Below are 21,733 nucleotides of genomic sequence, written 5' to 3'. Positions count from 1 at the left end.
ACGGATTAAGTTTGAGAACCAGAGTACCACTGTAGTCGGGATGCTTATAACTTCTTCTTCTTCTTCTTCTTCTTCTTCTTCTCTCTCTCTCTCTCTCTCTCTCTCTCCCCCCCCCCCCACCAACCTAGCAGTTCAAAAGCAGACCAGTGCAAGTAGATAAATAGGTACCACTTCAGTGGGAAGGTAAACAGCGTTTCCTTGTGCTCTGGCTTCTGTCGTGGTGTCCCATTGCGCCAGAAGTTGTTTAGTCCTGCTGGCCACATGACCCAGAAAGCTGTCTGTGGACCTGAAGCAAGATGAGTGCTGCACCCCATAGTCGCCTTTGACTGGACTTAACCGTCCAGGGGTCCTTTACCTTTACCTATAACCTATTGGAAGTTATCTGAACTTTTGTAACATGGAATGTGTCATTCAAGTATTTTGTGAGTGCCTATGCACACATTTTTTAAAAAATTTAAATAGTTCAGCTGGAATACCATCACTTCCACTGGCCTTGTTATTAGCAGTGCTTTCTAAGGCCCATTTGACTTCACTCTCCAGGATGTCTGGCTCAAGGTCAGCAATCACACTACCTGGGGTGTACGAGCCATCCATATCTTTCTGGTATAGTTCCTCTGTGTATTCTTGCCACCTCTTAATGTTGCGAGCCTCCATCTATAGTTCTTCAGGCACTCTGTCCACCAAATCTAAATCCTTAAACCTGTTCCTCACTTCCACTGTGTATTCATAAGGGATTTGGTTTAGATTGTATCTTACCTGTCCAGTGGTTTTTCCTACTTTCTTCAGTTTAAGCTTGAATTTTGCTATAAGGAGCTGATGATCTGAGCCACAGTCAGCTCCAGGTCTTGTTTTTGCTGACTATATAGAGCTTCTCCATCTTTGGCTGCAAAGAATATAATTAATCTGATTTCGATGCTGCCCATCTGGTGATGTCCATATGTAGAGTCGTCTCTTGTGTTGTTGGAAAAGTGTTTTTGTGATGACCAGCTTGTTCTCTTGACAGAACTCTTATTAGCCTTTGCCCTGCTTCGTTTTGAACTCCAAGGCCAAACTTGCCAGTTGTTCCTTTTATACTTGATTCCCTACTTTAGCATTCCAATCCAGTATAATGAGAAGAAAATCCTTCTTTGGTGTCGCTTCTATAAGGTGTTGTAAGTCTTCATAGAACTGCTCAATTTCAGTTTCTTCAGCACCAGTAGTTGGTGCATAAACTTGGATTACTGTGATGTTAAAAGGTCTGCCTTGGATTCGTATTGAGATCATTCTAACATTTTTGAGATTGCATCACAGTACAGCTTTCGCCACTCTTTTGTTGACTATGAGGGCCACTCCATTTCTTTTATGGGATTCTTGCCCACAGTGGTAGATATGATGGTCATCTGAACTGAATTCGCCCATTCCCGTCCATTTTAGTTCACTGATGCCCAGGATGTCAATATTTATCCTTGCCATCTCATTTTTGACCACATCCAACTTACCCAGGTTCATGGTTCTTACATTCCAGGTTCCTATGCAATATTTTTCTTTACAGCATTGGACTTTCCTTTTGCTTCCAGGCATAACTGCAACTGAGCGACCTTTCGGCTTTGGCCCAGCCGCTTCATCAGCTCTGGATCTACTTGTACTTGTCCTCCGCTCTTCCCCAGTAGCACGTTGGACGCCTTCCGACCTGAGGGGCTCATCTTCCAGTGTCATAACTTTTATATGCCTGTTGTCTTTGTCCATGGAGTTTTCTTGGCAGGGATACTGGAGTGGCTTGCCGGTTCCTGCTCCAGGTGGATCACGTTTGGTCAAAACTCTCCACTATGACCTGTCCATCTTGGGTGCCCTGCATGGCATAGTTCATAGCTTCTCTGAGTTCTTCAAGCCCCTTCGCCACGGCAAGGCAGTGATCCAAGGGGTTTAAAATTTCAAAATTTATTTATTTATTTATAAAATATTAAAAAATTTAAAAGTTGATGCTGTTAAGGTGCTACACTCAATATGCCAGCAAGTTTGGAAAACTCAGCAGTGGCCAGAGGATTGGAGAAGATCAGTCTACATCCCACTCCCAAAGAAGGGCAGTGCCAAAGAATGCTCCAACTACTGCACAATAACACTCATTTCACAAGCTAGCAAGGTTATGCTTAAAATTCTACAAGGAAGTCTCGAGCAGTATGTGGACCGAGAACTCCCAGAAGTGCAAGCTGGATTTAGAAGGGGCAGAGGAACCAGAGACCAAATTGCAAACATGTGCTGGATTATGAAGAAAGCTAGACAGTTCCAGAAAGACATCTACTTCTGCTTCATTGACTATGCAAAAGCCTTTGACTGTGTCGACCGCAGCAAACTGTGGCAAGTTCTTAAAGAAATGGGAGTGCCTGATCACCTCATCTGTCTCCTGAGAAATCTCTATGTGGGACAAGAAGCTACAGTTAGGACTGTATTGGAACAACTGATTGGTTCAAAATTGGGAAAGGAGTACGGCAAGGCTGTATATTGTCTCCCTGCTTATTTAACTTATATGCAGAATTCATCATGCAAAAGGCTGGGCTGGATGAATCCCAAGCCGTAATTAAGATTGCCGGAAGAAATATCAACAGCCTCAGATATGCAGATGACAAAACCTTGATGACAGAAAGTGAGGAGGAATTAAAGAACCTTTTAATGAGGGTGAAAGAGGAGAGCGCAAAATATGGTCTGAAGTTCAACATCAAAAAAACGAAGATCATGGCCACGGGCCCATCACCTCCTGACAAATAGAAGGGGAAGAAATGGAGGCAGTGAGAGATTTTACTTTCTTGGGCTCCATGATCACTGCAGATGGTGACAGCAGCCACGAAATTAAAAGACGCCTGCTTCTTGGGAGAAAAGCCATGACAAGCCTAGACAGCATCTTAAAAAGCAGAGACATCACCTTGCCAACAAAGGTCCATATAGTTAAAGCTATGGTTTTCCCAGTAGTGATGTATGGAAGTGAGAGCTGGAAAATAAAGAAGGCTGATCGCCGAAGAATTGATGCTTTTAAATTATGGTCCTGGAGGAGGCTCTTGAGAGTCCCATGGACTGCAAGAAGATCAAACCTCTCCATTCTGAAGGAAATCAGCCCTGAGTGCTGTTCGACAGTGGAATTTGCTGCCAAGGAGTGTGGTGGAGTCTCCTTCTTTGGAGGTCTTTAAGCAGAGGCTTGACAACCATATGTCAGGAGTGCTCTGATGGTGTTTCCTGCTTGGCAGGGGGTTGGACTCGATGGCCCTTGTGGTCTCTTCCAACTCTATGATTCTATGCTCACTGGAAGGACAGATCCTGAAGTGGAGGCTCCAATACTTTGGCACTCATGAGAAGGGAAGACTCCCTGGAAAAGACCCTGATGTTGGGAAAGATGGAGGGCACAAGGAGAAGGGGACGACAGAGGACGAGATGTTTGAATAGTGTTCTCAAAGCTACCAGCATGAGTTCGACCAAACTGCGGGAGGCAGTGGAAGAAAGGAGTGCTTGGCATGCTCTGGTCCATGGGGTCACGAAGCGTCGGACACGACTAACCGACTAAACAGCAACAACAACAACAACATGCACACATTTGTGCAGAGAGCAATATGGACATGATCCTTCCCAGTGTATACATGTATGGAGGAATCCCCATAATGCTCAATATCCCTTCCTTGGGCAATGTTCTTGAATGGGTGGTTGCTAGATCCAGGTGCTCTTGGAGGAAGCTGATTTTCTAGATCCATTTCAATTGGGGTTTAGCCCAGTTTTGGCACAGAAACTGCTTTGGTTGCCCTGTGTGATGACCTCCATTGGGAGAGACAGGGGAAATGTGTCCCTGTTAATTCTCCACAACCTCTTTTGTTGTCTATGCTCTGGTAACCTCAATATTTGATTACTTCAATGTGTTATACTTAGGGCTGCCTCTGAAGATGGTTTGGAAACTTCAGCTGGTCAGAACTGGGTGGCTCGGCTGCTCACTGGAGCAAGACGGTGTGAGCATCTGACACGGATCCTGGCCACTGGCTGCCAGTTATTTTCCAGGCCCAATTCTAAGTGCTGATTTTGATTTTGACCTATAAAGCCTTAAATGGTTCAGGACTGCAGTACCTCAAGGACCCAGACCCTGCAACCATCATTGAAGGCCATTCTTCATGTGCCCCCTCCACAAGAGGCCCAGAGAGCAACAACCTAAGAACAGACCTTTTCTACAGTGGCTCTCCGTTTGTGGGATGCTCTTTTCTACAGTGGCTCTCCGTTTGTGGGATGCTCTTTCCAGAGAGGCTCACCTGGCACCTTTATTGCGTATATTTAGGTTCCAGACAAAAATGTTTCTCTATAACCAGGCCTTTGGCTGATTGAACATTCCATGGCCTTTCAAATGTTGGGGGACGGTGGCGGTTATTGGTTTGTTTTTTCATTTGTTTGTGTTCTCATTTTGTATTTTTATGTTGTGAACTGCCCTGTGGACTTAAGGGGAAGGGCAGTATACAAATGTAATAAGTAATAACCATGGTCATAGACATGCAGAGGTCTCGTGATTACTCTGGTGCACTGCCTGCCACGTGTGTGCCAGAGGATGTAGTGGGCAGGGGGAGGGACAGGATTCCACTATTCTTTGTGAGATCCCTCTGCATGTAGGCCCTGATTCTACATGGGCAGCAGCAGCACACAACCTTGTCCTGGTTGCAATTTAAATTTAAAGCCATCTGCACCTGGTTAAGGTACAGATGGCTTTAAAAATGTATACAGTCAAGGATATTGGTACTTATTTTTAACATAAAATAAGCAGATTATAGGTTATTTCACTAAAATGTTCTTGAAGTTCTTTACAATAATTTCAGATATGCAGGGGAGGAATCTATATTTTAGGTTTGTTTTCAATTATATTTTTAGCCAAACAGACATTTCCCTTGCAATTTTATTTGCAAGAGGATTTAGGTTTATATAACCTGTGATGGGATGGTTAGCTGCTTGTGCGTAAAATCGTGGTCCCTCAGAGTTTGTGCAACTCCACAAACCTCTGTGTGTGACAGAGCTCCTCAGACATGTCTGCCCTAGTCACTCGCAGATTCCGACAGTGGTTGTTTTCGGAAGCGCTTCCAGCATAGAAGCTCCTTAACGGAAACACGTCTTCTGGACTCACGACGTGACAGCTTCCGGCGAGGAAAGGGTCTCCCTATGGGAGCTTCTGACACCTCCCCACTGTTCTCGCTGGACGTGTCCCGGAGCCCTCCCTCTTGCTCGCTTTCCCTCAGAGATCCTTCCCCTTCCCTGCTAGTTCCTGCTTTAGCTGCTGCGTCTCTCTCCGCATTCATGAGACCTTCCTCCAGAGACCCATCTCTCCCCCTGCTGGTCCCTGCTTTCGCTGCTGAGTCCCTCCCAGCCTCCATGAGCCCTCTCCCCACCTGTTCCTCCGATGGCAGTTCCCTGACATCCACCTCCCCTCCAGGACCCCCTTCACCCCCGCCCATTCCCTCTCACGGACAGCTCACGGAAGAACCCCGACCAAACCCAAGAGGAGGCGTGTAGTGGTGATAGGGGATTCCCTACTGAGGGGAACAGAAGCAGTGATCTGTGGGCCTGACAAGATGTCTCGGGAAGTGTGCTGTCTCCCCGGGGCTAAGATCCAAGATGTAACTGAACGACTGCAAGGAATCATAAAACCCACTGACAAATACCCCTTCCTCTTGGTTCATGTGGGAACCAACGACACTGCAAGCAATAGCCTCCAGAAGATCAAAAGAGACTACGAGGCTCTCGGCAGGAAATTGAAGCAACTAAATGCACAAATTGTCATCTCATCTGTCCTCCCAGTTGAACGACGTGGCAGAGGGAGAGAGGGGAAAATAGTGGAAGTGAACAGCTGGCTTCGCAAATGGTGTAAACAGGAACGGTTTGGATTCTTAGATCACGGACTGCAGTTTCTTGAAGATGGACTTCTGGCAAGTGATGGGCTGCATCTCACAACGGTTGGGAGAAATGTTTTTGCCAAAAATCTCAGAAACCTCATCAGGAGGGCTTTAAACTGACTAATGTGGGGGAGGGAGACAGTGCTCCTGAAGGTAGGAGTCTATCAATTAATGAAGATGATCATCCAAATGTCATAGACCAAATGGAGCAAACAGCACGCGGACCTAGTGGTGGGAGGAAAAAATCCTTAAATAAGAGACACGGGGGAATGATTAATGGACTTCAATGTCTGTACACTAATGCGCAAAGCATGGGAAATAAACAAGATGAGCTTGAGCTCTTGGTACAGCAAACTAAATATGACATAATAGGCATCACTGAAACCTGGTGGGATAAGTCCCACGATTGGAATGTAATAATGGGGGGATACAATCTATTTCAGAGAAACAGACCAGACAAGAAAGGAGGAGGAGTGGCGTTATATGTCAGGGATGTGTATACCTGTGAAGAGATCCAAGATTTAGATCCTCAAAGCCAAAGTGAGAGCATTTGGGTCAAAATTAAGGGAGAGAAGAATAACAGAGACCTCATTGTGGGAGTTTACTATAGATCCCCAAGCCAAACGGAGGACATAGATGATGCCTTCCTGGAACAGATGGCCAAGCATGCAAAAGGAAGGGAGATAGTAGTAATGGGGGACTTCAATTACCCAGATATTTGTTGGACGTCAAACTCAGCCAAGAGCATAAGGTCAAACAGATTCCTCACTGGCCTTGCAGACAACTTCATTGTCCAGAAAGTGGGAGAAGCAACAAGAGGAACAGCCATTTTAGATCTGGTCCTAACCAATGTTGATGACCTGGTTAGTGGGGTAGAAGTGGAAGGATCATTAGGCGCGAGTGATCATGCTCTTCTGAAGTTTACTATACAGCGGAAAGGAGTAGCCAAGCATACTAGGACTCAATTTCTTGACTTTAAGAAAGCCGACTTCATAAAACTTAGGGAAGTGCTGGGTGAGATCCCATGGACAACAATACTAAAAGGAAAGGGAGTTCATGATGGCTGGGAGTTTGTTAAGAGGGAGATACTAAAAGCACAACGTCAGGCAATACCAATGAGACGGAAACATGGAAGGTGCCTAAAGAAGCCAGGGTGGCTATCTAAAGAACTTTTAACTGAATTAAGATTAAAAAAGGATGTGTACAAAAAATGGAAAAGGGGGGAAACCACCAAAGAGGAATTCAAACAAATAGCCAGCACGTGTAGACACAAAGTCAGAAAAGCTAAAGCACAGAATGAACTCAGGCTTGCTAGAGAGGTTAAAAGCAACAAAAAAGGCTTTTATGGGTATGTTCGTAGCAAAAGGAAGAACAAAGAAACAATGGGGTCACTCAGAGGAGAAGATGGTGAAATGCAAACAGGGGACACAGAAAGGGCTGAACTACTCAATGCCTTCTTTGCCTCAGTCTTCTCCGATAAAGAAAACAATGCCCGACCTGAAGAATTTGGAGCAAATGATTCAGCAAAGGAAACACAGCCCAGAATAACTAAGGAGATAGTACAAGAATATTTGGCTAGTTTAGATGTATTCAAGTCTCCAGGGCCAGATGAACTGCATCCAAGAGTATTAAAAGAACTGGCAGATGTGATCTCAGAACCACTGGCAGTCATCTTTGAGAATTCCTGGAGAACAGGCGAAGTCCCGGCAGACTGGAGGAGGGCAAATGTTGTCCCTATTTTCAAAAAGGGGAAAAGAGAGGACCCAAATAATTACCGCCCAGTCAGTCTGACATCAATAGCAGGGAAGATTCTGGAGCAGATCATTAAGCAAACAGTCTGTGAGCACCTAGAAAGGAATGCTGTGATCACCAATAGTCAGCATGGATTTCTGAAAAATAAGTCATGTCAGACTAACCTGATCTCGTTTTTTGACAGAATTACAAGCCTGGTAGATGAAGGGAACGCAGTGGATGTAGCCTACCTTGATTTCAGCAAGGCATTTGACAAGGTGCCCCATGATATTCTTGTAAAGAAGCTGGTAAAATGCGGTCTTGACTATGCTACCACTCAGTGGATTTGTAACTGGCTGGCTGACCGAACCCAAAGGGTGCTCATCAATGGTTCCTCTTCATCCTGGAAAAGAGTGACTAGTGGGGTGCCACAGGGTTCTGTCTTGGGCCCGGTCTTATTCAACATCTTTATCAACGACTTGGATGATGGACTCAAGGGCATCCTGATCAAATTTGCAGATGACACCAAACTGGGAGGGGTGGCTAACACCCCAGAGGACAGGATCACACTTCAAAACGACCTTGACAGATTAGAGAACTGGGCAAAAATAAACAAGATGAATTTTAACAGGGAGAAATGTAAAGTATTGCACTTGGGCAAAACAAATGAGAGGCACAAATACAAGATGGGTGACACCTGGCTTGAGAGCAGTACATGTGAAAAGGATCTAGGAGTCTTGGTTGACCACAAACTTGACATGAGCCAACAGTGTGACGCGGCAGCTAAAAAAGCCAATGCAATTCTGGGCTGCATCAATAGGAGTATAGCATCTAGATCAAGGGAAGTAATAGTGCCACTGTATTCTGCTCTGGTCAGACCACACCTGGAGTACTGTGTCCAGTTCTGGGCACCACAATTCAAGAAGGACACTGACAAACTGGACCGTGTCCAGAGGAGGGCAACCAAAATGGTCAAAGGCCTGGAAACGATGCCTTATGAGGAACGGCTAAGGGAGCTGGGCATGTTTAGCCTGGAGAAGAGGAGGTTAAGGGGTGATATGATAGCCATGTTCAAATATATAAAAGGATGTCACATAGAGGAGGGAGAAAGGTTGTTTTCTGCTGCTCCGGAGAAGCGGACACGGAGCAATGGATCCAAACTACAAGAAAGAAGATTCCACCTAAACATTAGGAAGAACTTCCTGACAGTAAGAGCTGTTCGACAGTGGAATTTGCTGCCAAGGAGTGTGGTGGAGTCTCCTACTTTGGAGGTCTTTAAGCAGAGGCTTGACAACCATATGTCAGGAGTGCTCTGATGGTGTTTCCTGCTTGGCAGGGGGTTGGACTCGATGGCCCTTGTGGTCTCTTCCAACTCTATGATTCTATGATTCTATGATTCCTCTGGGCGGTGAGGAGGTAAAACCCCGAAAAGAATCCTCTTCATCTTCAGACGTCTCGAACATTTCCCTCCATCGGTCGCCGTTCCGGCTCGCTGAATCCTCCTCCTCCTCGGAATCTCTGAATCCCTCCAACTCTTCTTCTTCGTCGGTGGTGGCAAAGTATTCCCTCCGGAACCTCGCCACTGGCTGAGGTTTACGTGGGAACCTCTGATGAAATGTTTCTATTAAAACCTCGTCATTAACATCCTCTGCCATGACCCAGGTGTTTTCCGACTCCGGTTCCCCTTCCCACGTTACCAAATACTCTACTTGATCTCCCTTCCACCGGGAATCGAGAATCTCCGCTACATGGTAGCTGTGTTCCCTTTCCTCCATTGCTGGTCCCCGAGTGACCCTCCCTTCTCTGTCCCCTTTATACGGTGACAGCAACGACCTGTGGAAAACTGGATGCAGCTTCATGTGGTTCGGTAACCGGAGTCTGAAAGCCACTGGGTTGACCTGTTGCGTGACTTCAAATGGGCCCAGTCTTTTGGGTCTTAACTTCTTACAACCCCCTTTGAATGGTAACCCTTGGGTAGACAGCCACACCTGGTCCCCCACCCTAATGGTTTCACCTTCTCTTCTGTTTTTGTCTGCCTGCCTCTTATATTCCTCCTTGGCCCTGTCTAAGCTAAGTTGGAGCTGGCGATGAATCGCTTCCATTTCTTCTACGAACTGTTCGGCAGCTGGAACGCTCCAGTTCTCCCCTTCCCCCCCTGGGAAAGCTCGGGGATGACACCCGTAATTAGCCAAAAAGGGGCTCATCCCCGTGGACACGTTCTCCGCATTGTTGTAGGCAAATTCTGCCAACGCCAGCTTCTCCACCCAATCATTCTCTCTGTCATTCACATAACACCTCAAATATTGCTGGAGGATGCCATTGGCTCTTTCCGCCTGCCCGTTGGTTTCAGGATGCCGGGCAGTCGAAAAATTGACCTCTACATGCAGTAAGCTCATGAGCTTCCTCCAGAACCTGGAAGTAAATTGTTTCCCTCGGTCTGAAACCACCCTCAAGGGGGCGCCATGCAACCTAAACACATTTTCTACAAACAATTTCGCTGTTTCTTCTGCCGTGACAGCATGTGAGCAGGCTATAAAGTGGGCCATCTTGGTTAACAGGTCTACCACAACCATGATGGCTGTTTTCCCTCTGGACTTTGGCAGATCAGTCATGAAATCCATTGCGACTGCTTCCCATGGTCTTTCAGGTGTGGGTAGCGGTTCTAATAACCCTGCCGGTGCCCGCCTCTCCCCCTTGGCTCGCTGGCATTGGTCACACCCTCTCACATACTCCCGCACATCTTCCCTGACCTTGGGCCACCAAAATTCCCTGGTAACCAGCCACATGGTTTTGTGTTGCCCAAAATGCCCTGCTGTGGGGCTATCGTGCAGTTGCTTGAGTACCTTCTCCCTCAAATCACCTTCAGGTATATATAACGCTCCCTTGTAATACAACGCCCCGTTTCTCTCCTCAAAACCCCCGGGTTTGTCTCCCTCCCTCCGGAGACCCCCGAGTTTGTCCTGGGCATATTCATCATTCACCGTTCCCTCTACCAGTTCCCCTTGCCCCACCAATGCCGCCCCACACACCCAGCGGTCCTCTGGAATGACATGTCTTTCTTCGGGTGCTCCCTCCCCCTCCAAATATTCAGGTTTGCGTGAGAGAGCGTCCGCCCTAACGTTCTCTGGGCCTGGCACGTAACAAATCTCAAAGTTAAATTTGGAGAACTCCTGGGCCCATCTCAACTGCCGTTGGTTGAGCACTCGCGCCGTTCTCCAATACTCTAGGTTCTTATGGTCAGTGCACACTTGCACCTTATGTTGTGCACCAATTAGCAGGTGCCTCCATCTCCGGAAAGCCTCATGAATAGCCAGAAGTTCTCGGTCGTACACCGTGTAGTTCCTCTCGGATTTGTTCAGCTTTCGCGAAAAAAAGGCACACGGTCTCCACTCTGACTCCTCCTTCCCTGGCTGCAGAAGAAGCACCGCCCCTATGGCTCTGTCTGATGCGTCTGTTTCGACTCTCAGCTTTTTTTGTAAATCCACATGCAGAAGTTGTCCTTCAGAGGCGAAGGCCCTTTTCAGTTCCTCAAACGCTCGCTCTGCCTCCTCAGTCCAAACAAATTTCTTCTTACTGCTGAGACAGTCCGTAATGGGCGCCGTCAGGTGTGCAAAGTTTCGGATGAACTTACGATAAAAGTTCCCAAACCCTAGGAACCTCTGCACATCCTTCTTGGTTTTGGGTGTTTTCCATTCCAGCACTGCCTGGACCTTGCCGGGATCCATGGCCAATCCCTTGTCTGACAGGCGGTACCCCAGGAATTCCACCTCCTTGGTATGAAACTGACACTTCTCCAGTTTCACCCACAGCCTGTTGGCTTGCAGCCTGCTCAACGCTTCTCTGACGTCTCTCACATGCTGCTCCTCATTCTCAGAATACACCAACACGTCATCTAGGAAGGCCACGCAATTCTTGTAAAGCAAAGGCCCCAGTACGTGGTTCATAAACGATTGGAAGCACGCCGAGCCTGCTTGTAAGCCAAATGGCATCACGAGATATTCAAATGCTCCCAAAGGGGTGAACATGGTGGTTTTCCATTCATCCCCTTTCCTTATACGTATCAGGTTGTACGCCCCCCCTTAGGTCCAGCTTTGTAAAAATCTTTCCCTTCCGCACCCTGGTCAAAATGTCGTCAATCCTGGGCATAGGGAAAGCCACGGGTTCTGACACTGCATTTAACCCCCTAAAGTCACACACAAGTCTCGGCTTGTCCGTGTGTTTTTTATCCACAAAAAACACTGGGCTACCTCCCACGGCTTTGGACTCTCTGATGAAGCCTCTCTTCAGGTTCTTGTCAATGAACTCTCTTAGCTCCTGCATTTCTCTGTCTGACATGGCATACAACTTGCCTACAGGAAGCTGTGCTCCAGGGAGTAAATTGATTTGACAGTCAAAGGGCCTATGCGGGGGTAGTTGGTCAGCTTCCTTCTCGCTGAACACGTCGCTGAGATCTGCGTATTGTGGTGGTACCTTCACCTTCTCCATTACTTCCGTCCCTGCTAGGGTGGCTTGGGCTCCTGCTGAACCCTTTTCCCCTTTGCAGTGTTCTAAGCAATGTGCTGAACCAAAGGAAACCACTCGCTGATGCCAGCCCACCAGCGGATCATGTAACGCTAGCCAGCTCATCCCCAAAATAATAGGAGCTCCTCCCAAGGTGGCCACATTAAACGCTATCAGTTCTGTGTGCCTTGCCACCCTCATTATCATTGGGACGGTCTGCAAGCTGACTTCTCCTCCCAACAACTCCCTGCCATCGATCGTGGTCACCTGCAGGGGGTTGCTTAAAGGGATCGTCTGTATCTGGTGTTCAGCAGCAAACTCTTTGCTCATAAAATTGCAGGAGCTGCCTGAGTCCAACAGCGCCTTTATCTTTAGGGGGTGTCCATTTTGCAGCTCTAGCGACACTTCAATCACTAGAGCAAGTTGAGGAGCTTCTGGCATGGGCACTTTCACTGCTGTTCGGCCTGGCTGCTGTGCCCCGACTGTGGCAACCAGGCGTTGGCTTTTACCTGCTCCGTTTTTCCCTCCTCTCTTCCCTCAACAGCTCCCACCATCCCTTGCCATTCCTTCCTCTGGGGGCAGACTCTGGCAAAGTGACCTGGCTGTTGGCAGAGATAGCATTTCTGGGCGCCTTTTCCCTCCTTCTTTCCCCCCTCACTGGGCTTTGAAACTGCGCGTGCGCGCGCTGTTCCGATTTCCATCGGCTCTGCCGGCGGGAAAGTTGTCTCTGGAATGTCAGGAATGCGGAACTCCTTCCACCGTTCCCCCTTCCCTTCCCGCCTCTCCAAAGCTCTCGCCTCCTGGCGCGCTCCTATGGTCAGCGCAGATTTAGTCAGCTGATCCATGGAATCCGCCCTAGGACCTCGGGAAAGTTCGTCTTTCACAGCCGAAGCAAGGCCTTCTTCAAATAGCATTTGAATGGGTGCTGCCGATAAGTCCCACCCCAATCTGTGGACCAGCATGGTGAACTCAGTCCAGTACTCACGGACAGATCGGCTTCCCTGCTTGCAAGCCATTAGCTGTCTGCGCACCACTCCCTCCTCAATATCGCTGGAAAACATGAGATCCATTGCACGAAAGAACTTCATGGTGTCCTTTAGGACGTCATTGTGCGTTGCCATCAGGGGTCTAACCCAGTCCCTCGCCCCCCTCTCAAGGTGCCCAATCACGAAAGCCACTCGCGATTCCTCATCAGGGAATTCATCAAACTGCACATTGAGAGCATATTGCATCTCTGTCCTAAAGGCATGGTAGTCCTTGGGGTCCCCCCCAAACTTCTGCACCAATCCTGGTACCTTTCTGTTGAACTGGGTGGCTCTCCCCTTCTTGTCTGCATCCTGAGCCCTTCTCTTCTCAAGCCTCGCCGTCTGCAGCGCCAGTTGGATTTCCAACGCTCGGTACCTTTCTTCCAAGCTTGGACCCGCTCCAACTCCTGCCTCTCCGGTTCCGGCTGGGTTGCTCATGATGCCTTCTCCTGCACAGGCAGCTTACAAAGACTGTCGGAATGCTGTGATGGGATGGTTAGCTGCTTGTGCGTAAAATCGTGGTCCCTCAGAGTTTGTGCAACTCCACAAACCTCTGTGTGTGACAGAGCTCCTCAGACATGTCTGCCCTAGTCACTCGCAGATTCCGACAGTGGTTGTTTTCGGAAGCGCTTCCAGCATAGAAGCTCCTTAACGGAAACACGTCTTCTGGACTCACGACGTGACAGCTTCCGGCGAGGAAAGGGTCTCCCTATGGGAGCTTCTGACACCTCCCCACTGTTCTCGCTGGACGTGTCCCGGAGCCCTCCCTCTTGCTCGCTTTCCCTTAGAGATCCTTCCCCTTCCCTGCTAGTTCCTGCTTTAGCTGCTGCGTCTCTCTCCGCATTCATGAGACCTTCCTCCAGAGACCCATCTCTCCCCCTGCTGGTCCCTGCTTTCGCTGCTGAGTCCCTCCCAGCCTCCATGAGCCCTCTCCCCACCTGTTCCTCCGATGGCAGTTCCCTGACATAACCATAAAATCTTACATTGTAAAATATATTCCAGTGAAAAATAGGCAGATGCCATTTTTTGGGATGAAGAGATTACATGGTAAAAGTATGCCTGATACTTGGCTTATTACTAGCTCCCTGCCGTGAAAAAGTTCAAGTTTTATTACTGCATTGCTGAATGTTAATATGTCTCAGATTTATACTGGCCCATATTATAGACTCTTCTAAAGACATTATTACAGTGTACTTAGAATAATGGAAATTGATTGGGGAATCTGGTCAAACCACTTTTTTAACAGTCAGCAGCATTCAAGTGAGATGAACAAGAAAGGATTGTTACAGACAGGTAGCCGTGTTGGTCTGCCATAGTCAAAATAAAAAATTCCTTCCAGTAGCACCTTAAAGACCAACTAAGTTAGTTCTTGGTATGAGCTTTCGTGTGCTTTCGTATCTGAAGAAGTGTGCATGCACACGAAAGCTCATACCAAGAACTAACTTAGTTGGTCTTTAAGGTGCTACTGGAAGGAATTTTTTATTTTAAGAAAGGATTGTGAAAGTGTTTGTGTAACAGTGAAAAGTCCTTCTTAAAAGTTCATTGCTTAGTTTATCTGTATTTAATTAATCTGCCTTGTTTTTATCCTCTCTCTTTTTGAATGCAGCTTTAAAGTCCTCTCCCTCCAAGAAACGATGCAATTCCATTGCTGCTTTAAAAGCTACATCACAAGAATTTGTTTCTGTGGTTAGCCAAGATTGGAAAGATGAAAATCATGACTTGCTTACTGAGGGGCAGAGCTATTGTAGCCTTGATGAAGAAGGTAATGCTTCAAATGAGCTACACTGCTCTTAATAAACAGAAATATTTTCAAGATTTTTGGCACTTCTGCTTAAAAAATAAGTGAAAAAAGTGGGAGATTTAAAACCAGTGAAGAAGCTTAAAGCAATGATTAAAAAACAATGCTTAGAGAATTCTAGATTGTCTGGGCAAAGCTTGGAATCCTTTAAATCAGGAGTTGTTAGTCTCCAGCTGCCATCAGCATTGCCAGGATTCAGGAATGAAGGGAGTTGTGGTCCAGCAGCGTCTATAAAGCTACCTCTGCTGCAATTAAGATGGTAACCACCCTGGAACACACCTTCCTCTTGGGAATTGCTTTTGGTCCATTGCTTATGCTGCTTATCTCAATTCTAATTGTCAAGACATAGGACAGAGCCACAGCATACATTGAAAGCACCCCAACACACATCTAGAGAACTTGCCTCTCCCCAAAGAATCATGGGAACTATAGTCTTCCCCTCAAAGAGCTACAATTCCAAGTTCCCTTAACAAACTAAGTTTCTGGGATTGTATTGGGGAAGCCTGGGGTTTAAATGTGTTGTGAATGTGCTTTAAATATACAGTGTGGATCTCCTCATACAAGCCTTGGCAGATGACTGATCCACAGCCACTGGGCACTGAACATCTCTGCCACTCTTTCTGGGCCCATATCAGCATGAGGCAAAATCAACCTTTGTTTTCCTTCTCCCATTAGTTTTCTCTTCATAAACCATAGTTAATAAGCTATGGTGCACTTCTCTCCCCCCACCCAGCCCCCCAAAAATAAAATAATAAAAGCCATGCTTTGGTGTGAAGAACCTATAGCTGAGAACATCCTGGCTTGTTAGCTGACATTGAGCTAGAGCTCCTCAGTTTGGACATAATTCTTAATGCAAGCCAGGATATTCAAGCCCAAGGCCATATGCACTGGAGGTGAGATATGAAGAAAGAGCACATAGTCCCAAGGCTTGTGCATGCCTTTACATGTTGTCACTATAGGTGAGCAGGTAAGATTTTCCATGAAAATGTATTCATTTCATATTTGCAAGAATGATTTACAGACTTTTCCCCCCTCTGCACAGTATTAGCCTCCCGGCACCAGCCAGATTTAGTGCCAAGCACACCCTCCCTTTTTGAAGCAGCATCTCTGGCAACCACAATTTCTTCTTCTTCTTTGTACGTAGATGATAATTATCAACATGATGGAACTCGGTTTTATTCTAACAGGTAATTAAAATTTGTATATATGCTAGAGATGGGTGGACTCTTTCCCCAAACCCAACTGTTCTGATTTGTACTTAATTCAGGGGGAAACAGATCAGTTACAGATCTGATCTCTGTCTTATTACAAGTGAGAGCCTTCTGAGCCGCCAGCATCCCAGCCAGTGCAGATTTATTTCTCCCCATTCAGTTGTTTCAGCGGACTTGCCAGGGATTGTAAGGTGAGGTGAGGTGGGGGGGGGGAGCATGTGCTGCACTACAGTTCCTTTCATCTCTGACCATTCAGATGATTATGTTTCAGTTTAATAAGCCCAGCACATGAGAGGACTGCAGGCATGACCCAAATATGCATTGTGGCTTATGAAACCTAAATAGGATGGTACAAACTCACCCATAGATTCATCAGTGCAACCCTATAATTTAGTTAGAATTAAACCCCCCTGAGACCCCGCTAAGTGTGTCTAAGGGCTTACTCACACTTACCTGTTATCTATCAATATCAGAGAGAGAACAATTATAACAACAGACAAAAATTGAAAGATGAAAAACAGACACACAGAATGAGTTAAATTAAAGTAACAAATCCAAGTAGAGGATCAACTTTTATCAGGTCTGCTTTCTAAAGCTGTGTCTCTCAGCACTTTTTTGTGCCCTGGAGCTTTACCCACAAAAACCTGCTCTTTAAAGCCATAGTGCAACAAGCAGCAATTTGGTTTTTTCCGGACTGCTGTTTTTTCTGATTCAGCAATAAAGAACATTTTACATACTCTGTTTGGTAAAGGGAATTATAGTATACTCCATACTTTTCTGTTCTGAAATGTACTTTGCAGGTGTTCTACTGGAAGGTTTGATAACCTCAGTATTTCCTCCTGAAGTAATTGGTTTTTCAAACTATTCTTTATCTGTTCAACCCAGGGAAAGGTAATTTACATTTGTTTAAATATATGCCAATTTCCTCTTCAGTCTCTTATAAACCAGTGCCAAGCACTATTCAGGTGCTGAGTATATCTGTTTCAAGCTAAGCTATAAGTGATAGCCTCTAGCTGTTTACATTAAAACATCTGCTTATAAATGCAAGGAAGCTGCCTGGAAAGCTGCTTGTGAAGTATTTTTCATGAGGAAAAATTGTCAAAACTTGCCTTTTATATCAGCAAAATAAGCATTGTCATGCTCAGATCAGTAAGATATTCCTTTATGCCTTTAAAAATGAAGCAAAATTTACATTTTTAAAGCAAAGTGTCACTGCCAAAGATAAAATTTTGTCAAGTTGTTAAGCTTGTATAAAGCAGGACAACCAAATGAGAGAAAAAGTATCCAATCTTCATAACTGTGACTTGCTCACACAAACCCTAAGGGACGTATCCAGCTAAGTTCTGCTCAGAGTAGAGCTGTTGAAATTAATAACCTAAATTAGCCATATCCATTCCTTTCAATGGGTGTACTCAGAGTATGGCTAACTCTAGTTATAACTCTTAATATGGAGAATGGTATAGTTCTCTCCTCATCCTTAATTCAACTGAATGTGGGCATTCCTCATTACATATTTTTGATTTTATTTTAGTGAGAGGTAGTATATAAATATTTTGAATAAATAATAAAATATACCTGATCATGCTAATAATCATGATCTCAATTCTCTGTTAATTTGGAGTGACTGCCATGTTTCTGACTATGTATCCATAATTACATAGTCTGTGGACAGGCTGCTTGGATGAGTGAAACCAACTACCTGTCTCCTTGATCCTTGCCCATCCTGGCTTATAAAAGCGAGCCAGGAAGAGCTGGGCAATGGGCTTGGCGGGGTGGTGAATGCTTCTCTCTGTGAGGGAGCCTTCCCAGACCTGCTGGAAGAGGCAGTCATTAAACCGCTTCTTAAAAAAAATCTCTAGAGCTGACCAATATGACCAACTATCACCCAGTCTCAAATCTTCCATTCTTGGGCAAGGTGATAGAGCGAGTGGTTGCTGAACAACTCCAGGCGGACTGCTTCTGAAAGAAGCGGACCATTTGGATCCCTTCCATTCGGGATTCAGGCCTCATGATGGGACTGAAACTGCCTTGGTCGCGCTGGTCGATGATCTCCGGCAGCCTAGGGACAAAGGTGAGAGCTGTTTCCTAGTTCTGTTGGATCTCTCAGCGGTTTTGATACCATCAACCATAACATTCTTCTGGACCGTCTTGAGGGGCTGGGAGCTGGGGGCACTGTTATACAGTGGTTCCGCTCCTTCCTCCTGGGCTGTGTTCAGAAAGTGGTGGGGAGGGGGATGAGTGTTCAGACCCCTGGGCTCTCACTAGTGGGGTGCCTCAGGGTTCCATCCTCTTGCCCCATGCTTTTCAACATCTATATGCAGCCGCTGAGAGAGATCATCAGGGGGTTGCGGCTGGGTGTTCATCAGTATGCGAATGATACCCAGTTCTACCTCTTTCAAATCAGAACCAGTGAAGGTGGTGAAGGTCATAGAATCATAGAATCCTAGAGTTGGAAGAGACCACAAGGGCCCTGTGTGAGTGTCTGAAGGCAGTTGGAGGATGGATGGCGGCTAACAGGTTGAGGTTGAATCCTGACAAGACGGAAGTACTGTTTTTGGGGGACATGGCGGGCAGGTGTGGAGGACTCCCTGGTCCTGAATGGGGTAACTGTGCCCCTGAAGGACCGGGTGCGCAGCCTGGGAGTCATTTTGGACTCACAGCTGTCCATGGAGGCGCAGGTCAATTCTGTTTGCAGACTGTCTCACCAGAGTGGTGCATGCTCTAGTTATATCTTGCTTGGATTACTGCAATGCGCTCTCTGTGGGGCTACCTTTGAAGGTGACCCGGAAACTACAACTAGTCCAGAATGCGGCAGCTAGATTGGTGACTGGGAGCGGCCGCCGAGACCACATAACACTGGTCTTAAAAGACCTACATTGGCTCCGTTTCCGAGCACAATTCAAAGTGTTGGTGCTGACCTTGAAAGCCCTAAACGGCCTTGGCCCAGTATACCTTAAGGAACGTCTCCACCCACATCGTTCAGCGCAGACACTGAGGTCCAGCTCCGAGGGCCTTCTGGCAGTTCCCTCGCTGCAAGAAGCCAAGTTACAGGGAACTAGGCAGAGGGTCTTCTTGGTAGTGGCACCCGCCTTGTGGAATGCCCTCCCACCAGTTGTCAAAGATCAAAACAACTACCAGACTTTTAGAAGACATCTGAAGGCAGCCCTGTTTAGGGAAGCTTTTAATGTCTAATAGACTATTGTATTTTAATATTCTATTGGAAGCCTCCCAGAGTGGCTGGGGAAACCCAGCCAGATAGGCGAGGTATAAATAAATTATTATTATTATTATTATTATTATTATTATTATTATTATTATCGTCATCGTCATCGTCATTATTATCATTATCATCATCAGTGCGGAGTAGAATCCTCCACTCACTGAAAGGGAAAAGCCATCCTTTTGCAATTCCATAGCCAATCTCATGGCAGGAGTGACAGAGCTAAGAAACTGTTAAGCAGCAAGGAATCTCTGTTGTGATCTTGAGCACATGCCTAGATGGTATCTGGATATGGGCACAATGCACTTACTGTCTGCTGAAGGTTTCTGTGCTGCCAGAGGTAACTATTTTGGTTTGCATTAACTATCTGTATAACGTGACCTGAAAAGCTTATATTGCTGCATCTGTTCATACTGGAAGAAGGGTGTCAGGTCATACAGATTTTACTCTAGTTCTGTTGTCCATTGCTTGTTGCAACACACAGCATGAAAACAGTTCCTTTACAGGTGGCAAACATTTTAGATGTGCCCAATTGACACACTATCACTGACATGCTGGTCCTTTTGGACCTGGAAGAAAGTGGAATGGGATGGGGTGAACTTATACGGGCTTGGCCGACATTCACAGGGCCAGGATCAGAACCCCCATGCAAAATGGCTGCCGCCTGTATTAGTACTTGTGTAGGAGGGGAGAAACTGCCAGGAGCTGTTTTTTGCCCTGCCCTGGTGACAGCTGGAAAAAGCAATTGAGTGGGACAGAAGGGACTGATAAATTTGCGTTCCCTGCGAGAGGGGTGAATGGCATTGGACTGGGAAATGACCTCAGTCCTGCAACCTTTTTTGCTTTTTACACACCTCATGCATGTTCATCAAATCTGGCCCTCTTTGAAAAAGGTTTGGGCATCCCTGGTATAATAGATGAGCAGCTATGACTGTTCCACAGAAAGAGACTGCAGCTTTTTTTAAAGTATCTGGCAACTGACAATACTAAAAATGAACTTTGCAGGGCATCAGTTGAAGAAGGAGCAAAAAGGGTTTTCTTGTGTGTGTGTGTGTGTGTGTGTGTGTGTGTGTTTCTTTGTGGCTGATTAGCTGTTTTCCCTGTGTAAAGGTCAGAGGGGGCAGGGTTTCTGTTGAGGCAGGGGATTAGCTGTGGGAGGAGCTTATCAGAGTTTGCAGGGCAGCGGCGCGCGCCTAGTTAGATCCATCTTTTAGATTTAGGGGAGCTAGTCTCAAACGTTTGTTGGGGGAGATCTAGGTGTTTTTTTGTGTGGGGGAAGTTATTTGTCCTGTCTTTTTATGATGGAGGACCTCTGTAGCCAACCCCAACGACACGATCTCTAGATGGAAGGGGAGGGAACAGCTGCAGTCGCCTGCGATTCCTGCGCAATGTTTGCCATCTTGCCAAAGGTTGCAGGCAGCTTTACCTGCAGCAATTGCATGTTGATTGCCCTCTTAAAAGACAAAGTCCAGCAACTGGAGGAACGTGTAGCTACGCTCCAAAGAATTAGAGAGCTGGAGCTCTTCTTGGAAGCAACAGAGCACACCGTCTCCACCAAGGAGGAGACGGGACTCCCCTGAGAAGGAGTCTAGTTCACCAACACAGGAGCCAGATATATGGAGAAACGTGACTCAAAGAAGTAGGAGGCCCAGGGTTCACTCTGATTGCTTAGAAATACACAATCGCTTTGAGGTCCTCTCCCCTAGCATGGAAGACGAAGAGCAGACTCCATTTGAGGATCTCTCCCTCATTACAGTCGATCAGGTATATGAAGACGAGCAGCAAAGTCAGTCCTCAGGGAATGTGCAGGCGACCTTGGAACGGACAGCTCACGGAAGAACCCCGACCAAACCCAAGAGGAGGCGTGTAGTGGTGATAGGGGATTCCCTACTGAGGGGAACAGAAGCAGTGATCTGTGGGCCTGACAAGATGTCTCGGGAAGTGTGCTGTCTCCCCGGGGCTAAGATCCAAGATGTAACTGAACGACTGCAAGGAATCATAAAACCCACTGACAAATACCCCTTCCTCTTGGTTCATGTGGGAACCAGTGACACTGCAAGCAATAGCCTCCAGAAGATCAAAAGAGACTATGAGGCTCTCGGCAGGAAATTGAAGCAACTAAATGCACAAATTGTCATCTCATCTGTCCTCCCAGTTGAACGTCGTGGCCCAGGGAGAGAGGGGAAAATAGTGGAAGTGAACAGCTGGCTTCGCAAATGGTGTAAACAGGAACGGTTTGGATTCTTAGATCACGGACTGCAGTTTCTTGAAGATGGACTTCTGGCAAGTGATGGGCTGCACCTCACAACGGTTGGGAGAAATGTTTTTGCCAAAAATCTCAGAAACCTCATCAGGAGGGCTTTAAACTG

At 46.6% G+C, this 21,733-nt stretch overlaps 1 protein-coding gene across 5 annotated transcripts in view; it reads left to right on the top strand.

The window, feature by feature from the left end:
- The window catches only part of PIP5K1B (phosphatidylinositol-4-phosphate 5-kinase type 1 beta), a gene marked incomplete at its 3' end in the record, with an annotated part of 129,778 nt that overhangs the window by 80,821 nt on the left and 27,224 nt on the right, over nt 1-21,733 (top strand). For all 5 annotated transcript variants that reach the window (XM_082241592.1, XM_082241593.1, XM_082241591.1 and 2 more), the window contains 2 exons: nt 14,742-14,897; nt 15,976-16,120. In XM_082241592.1, coding sequence (XP_082097718.1) covers nt 14,742-14,897; nt 15,976-16,120 — 301 coding nt within the window. The remainder of the gene's footprint in view (nt 1-14,741; nt 14,898-15,975; nt 16,121-21,733) is intronic.

Source organism: Podarcis vaucheri (assembly GCF_965113315.1).
Source record: "Podarcis vaucheri genome assembly, chromosome: 11".
In the NCBI taxonomy this organism is placed as follows: Eukaryota; Metazoa; Chordata; class Lepidosauria; order Squamata; family Lacertidae; genus Podarcis; species Podarcis vaucheri.
This window is presented reverse-complemented; position numbering and strand designations above follow the sequence as displayed.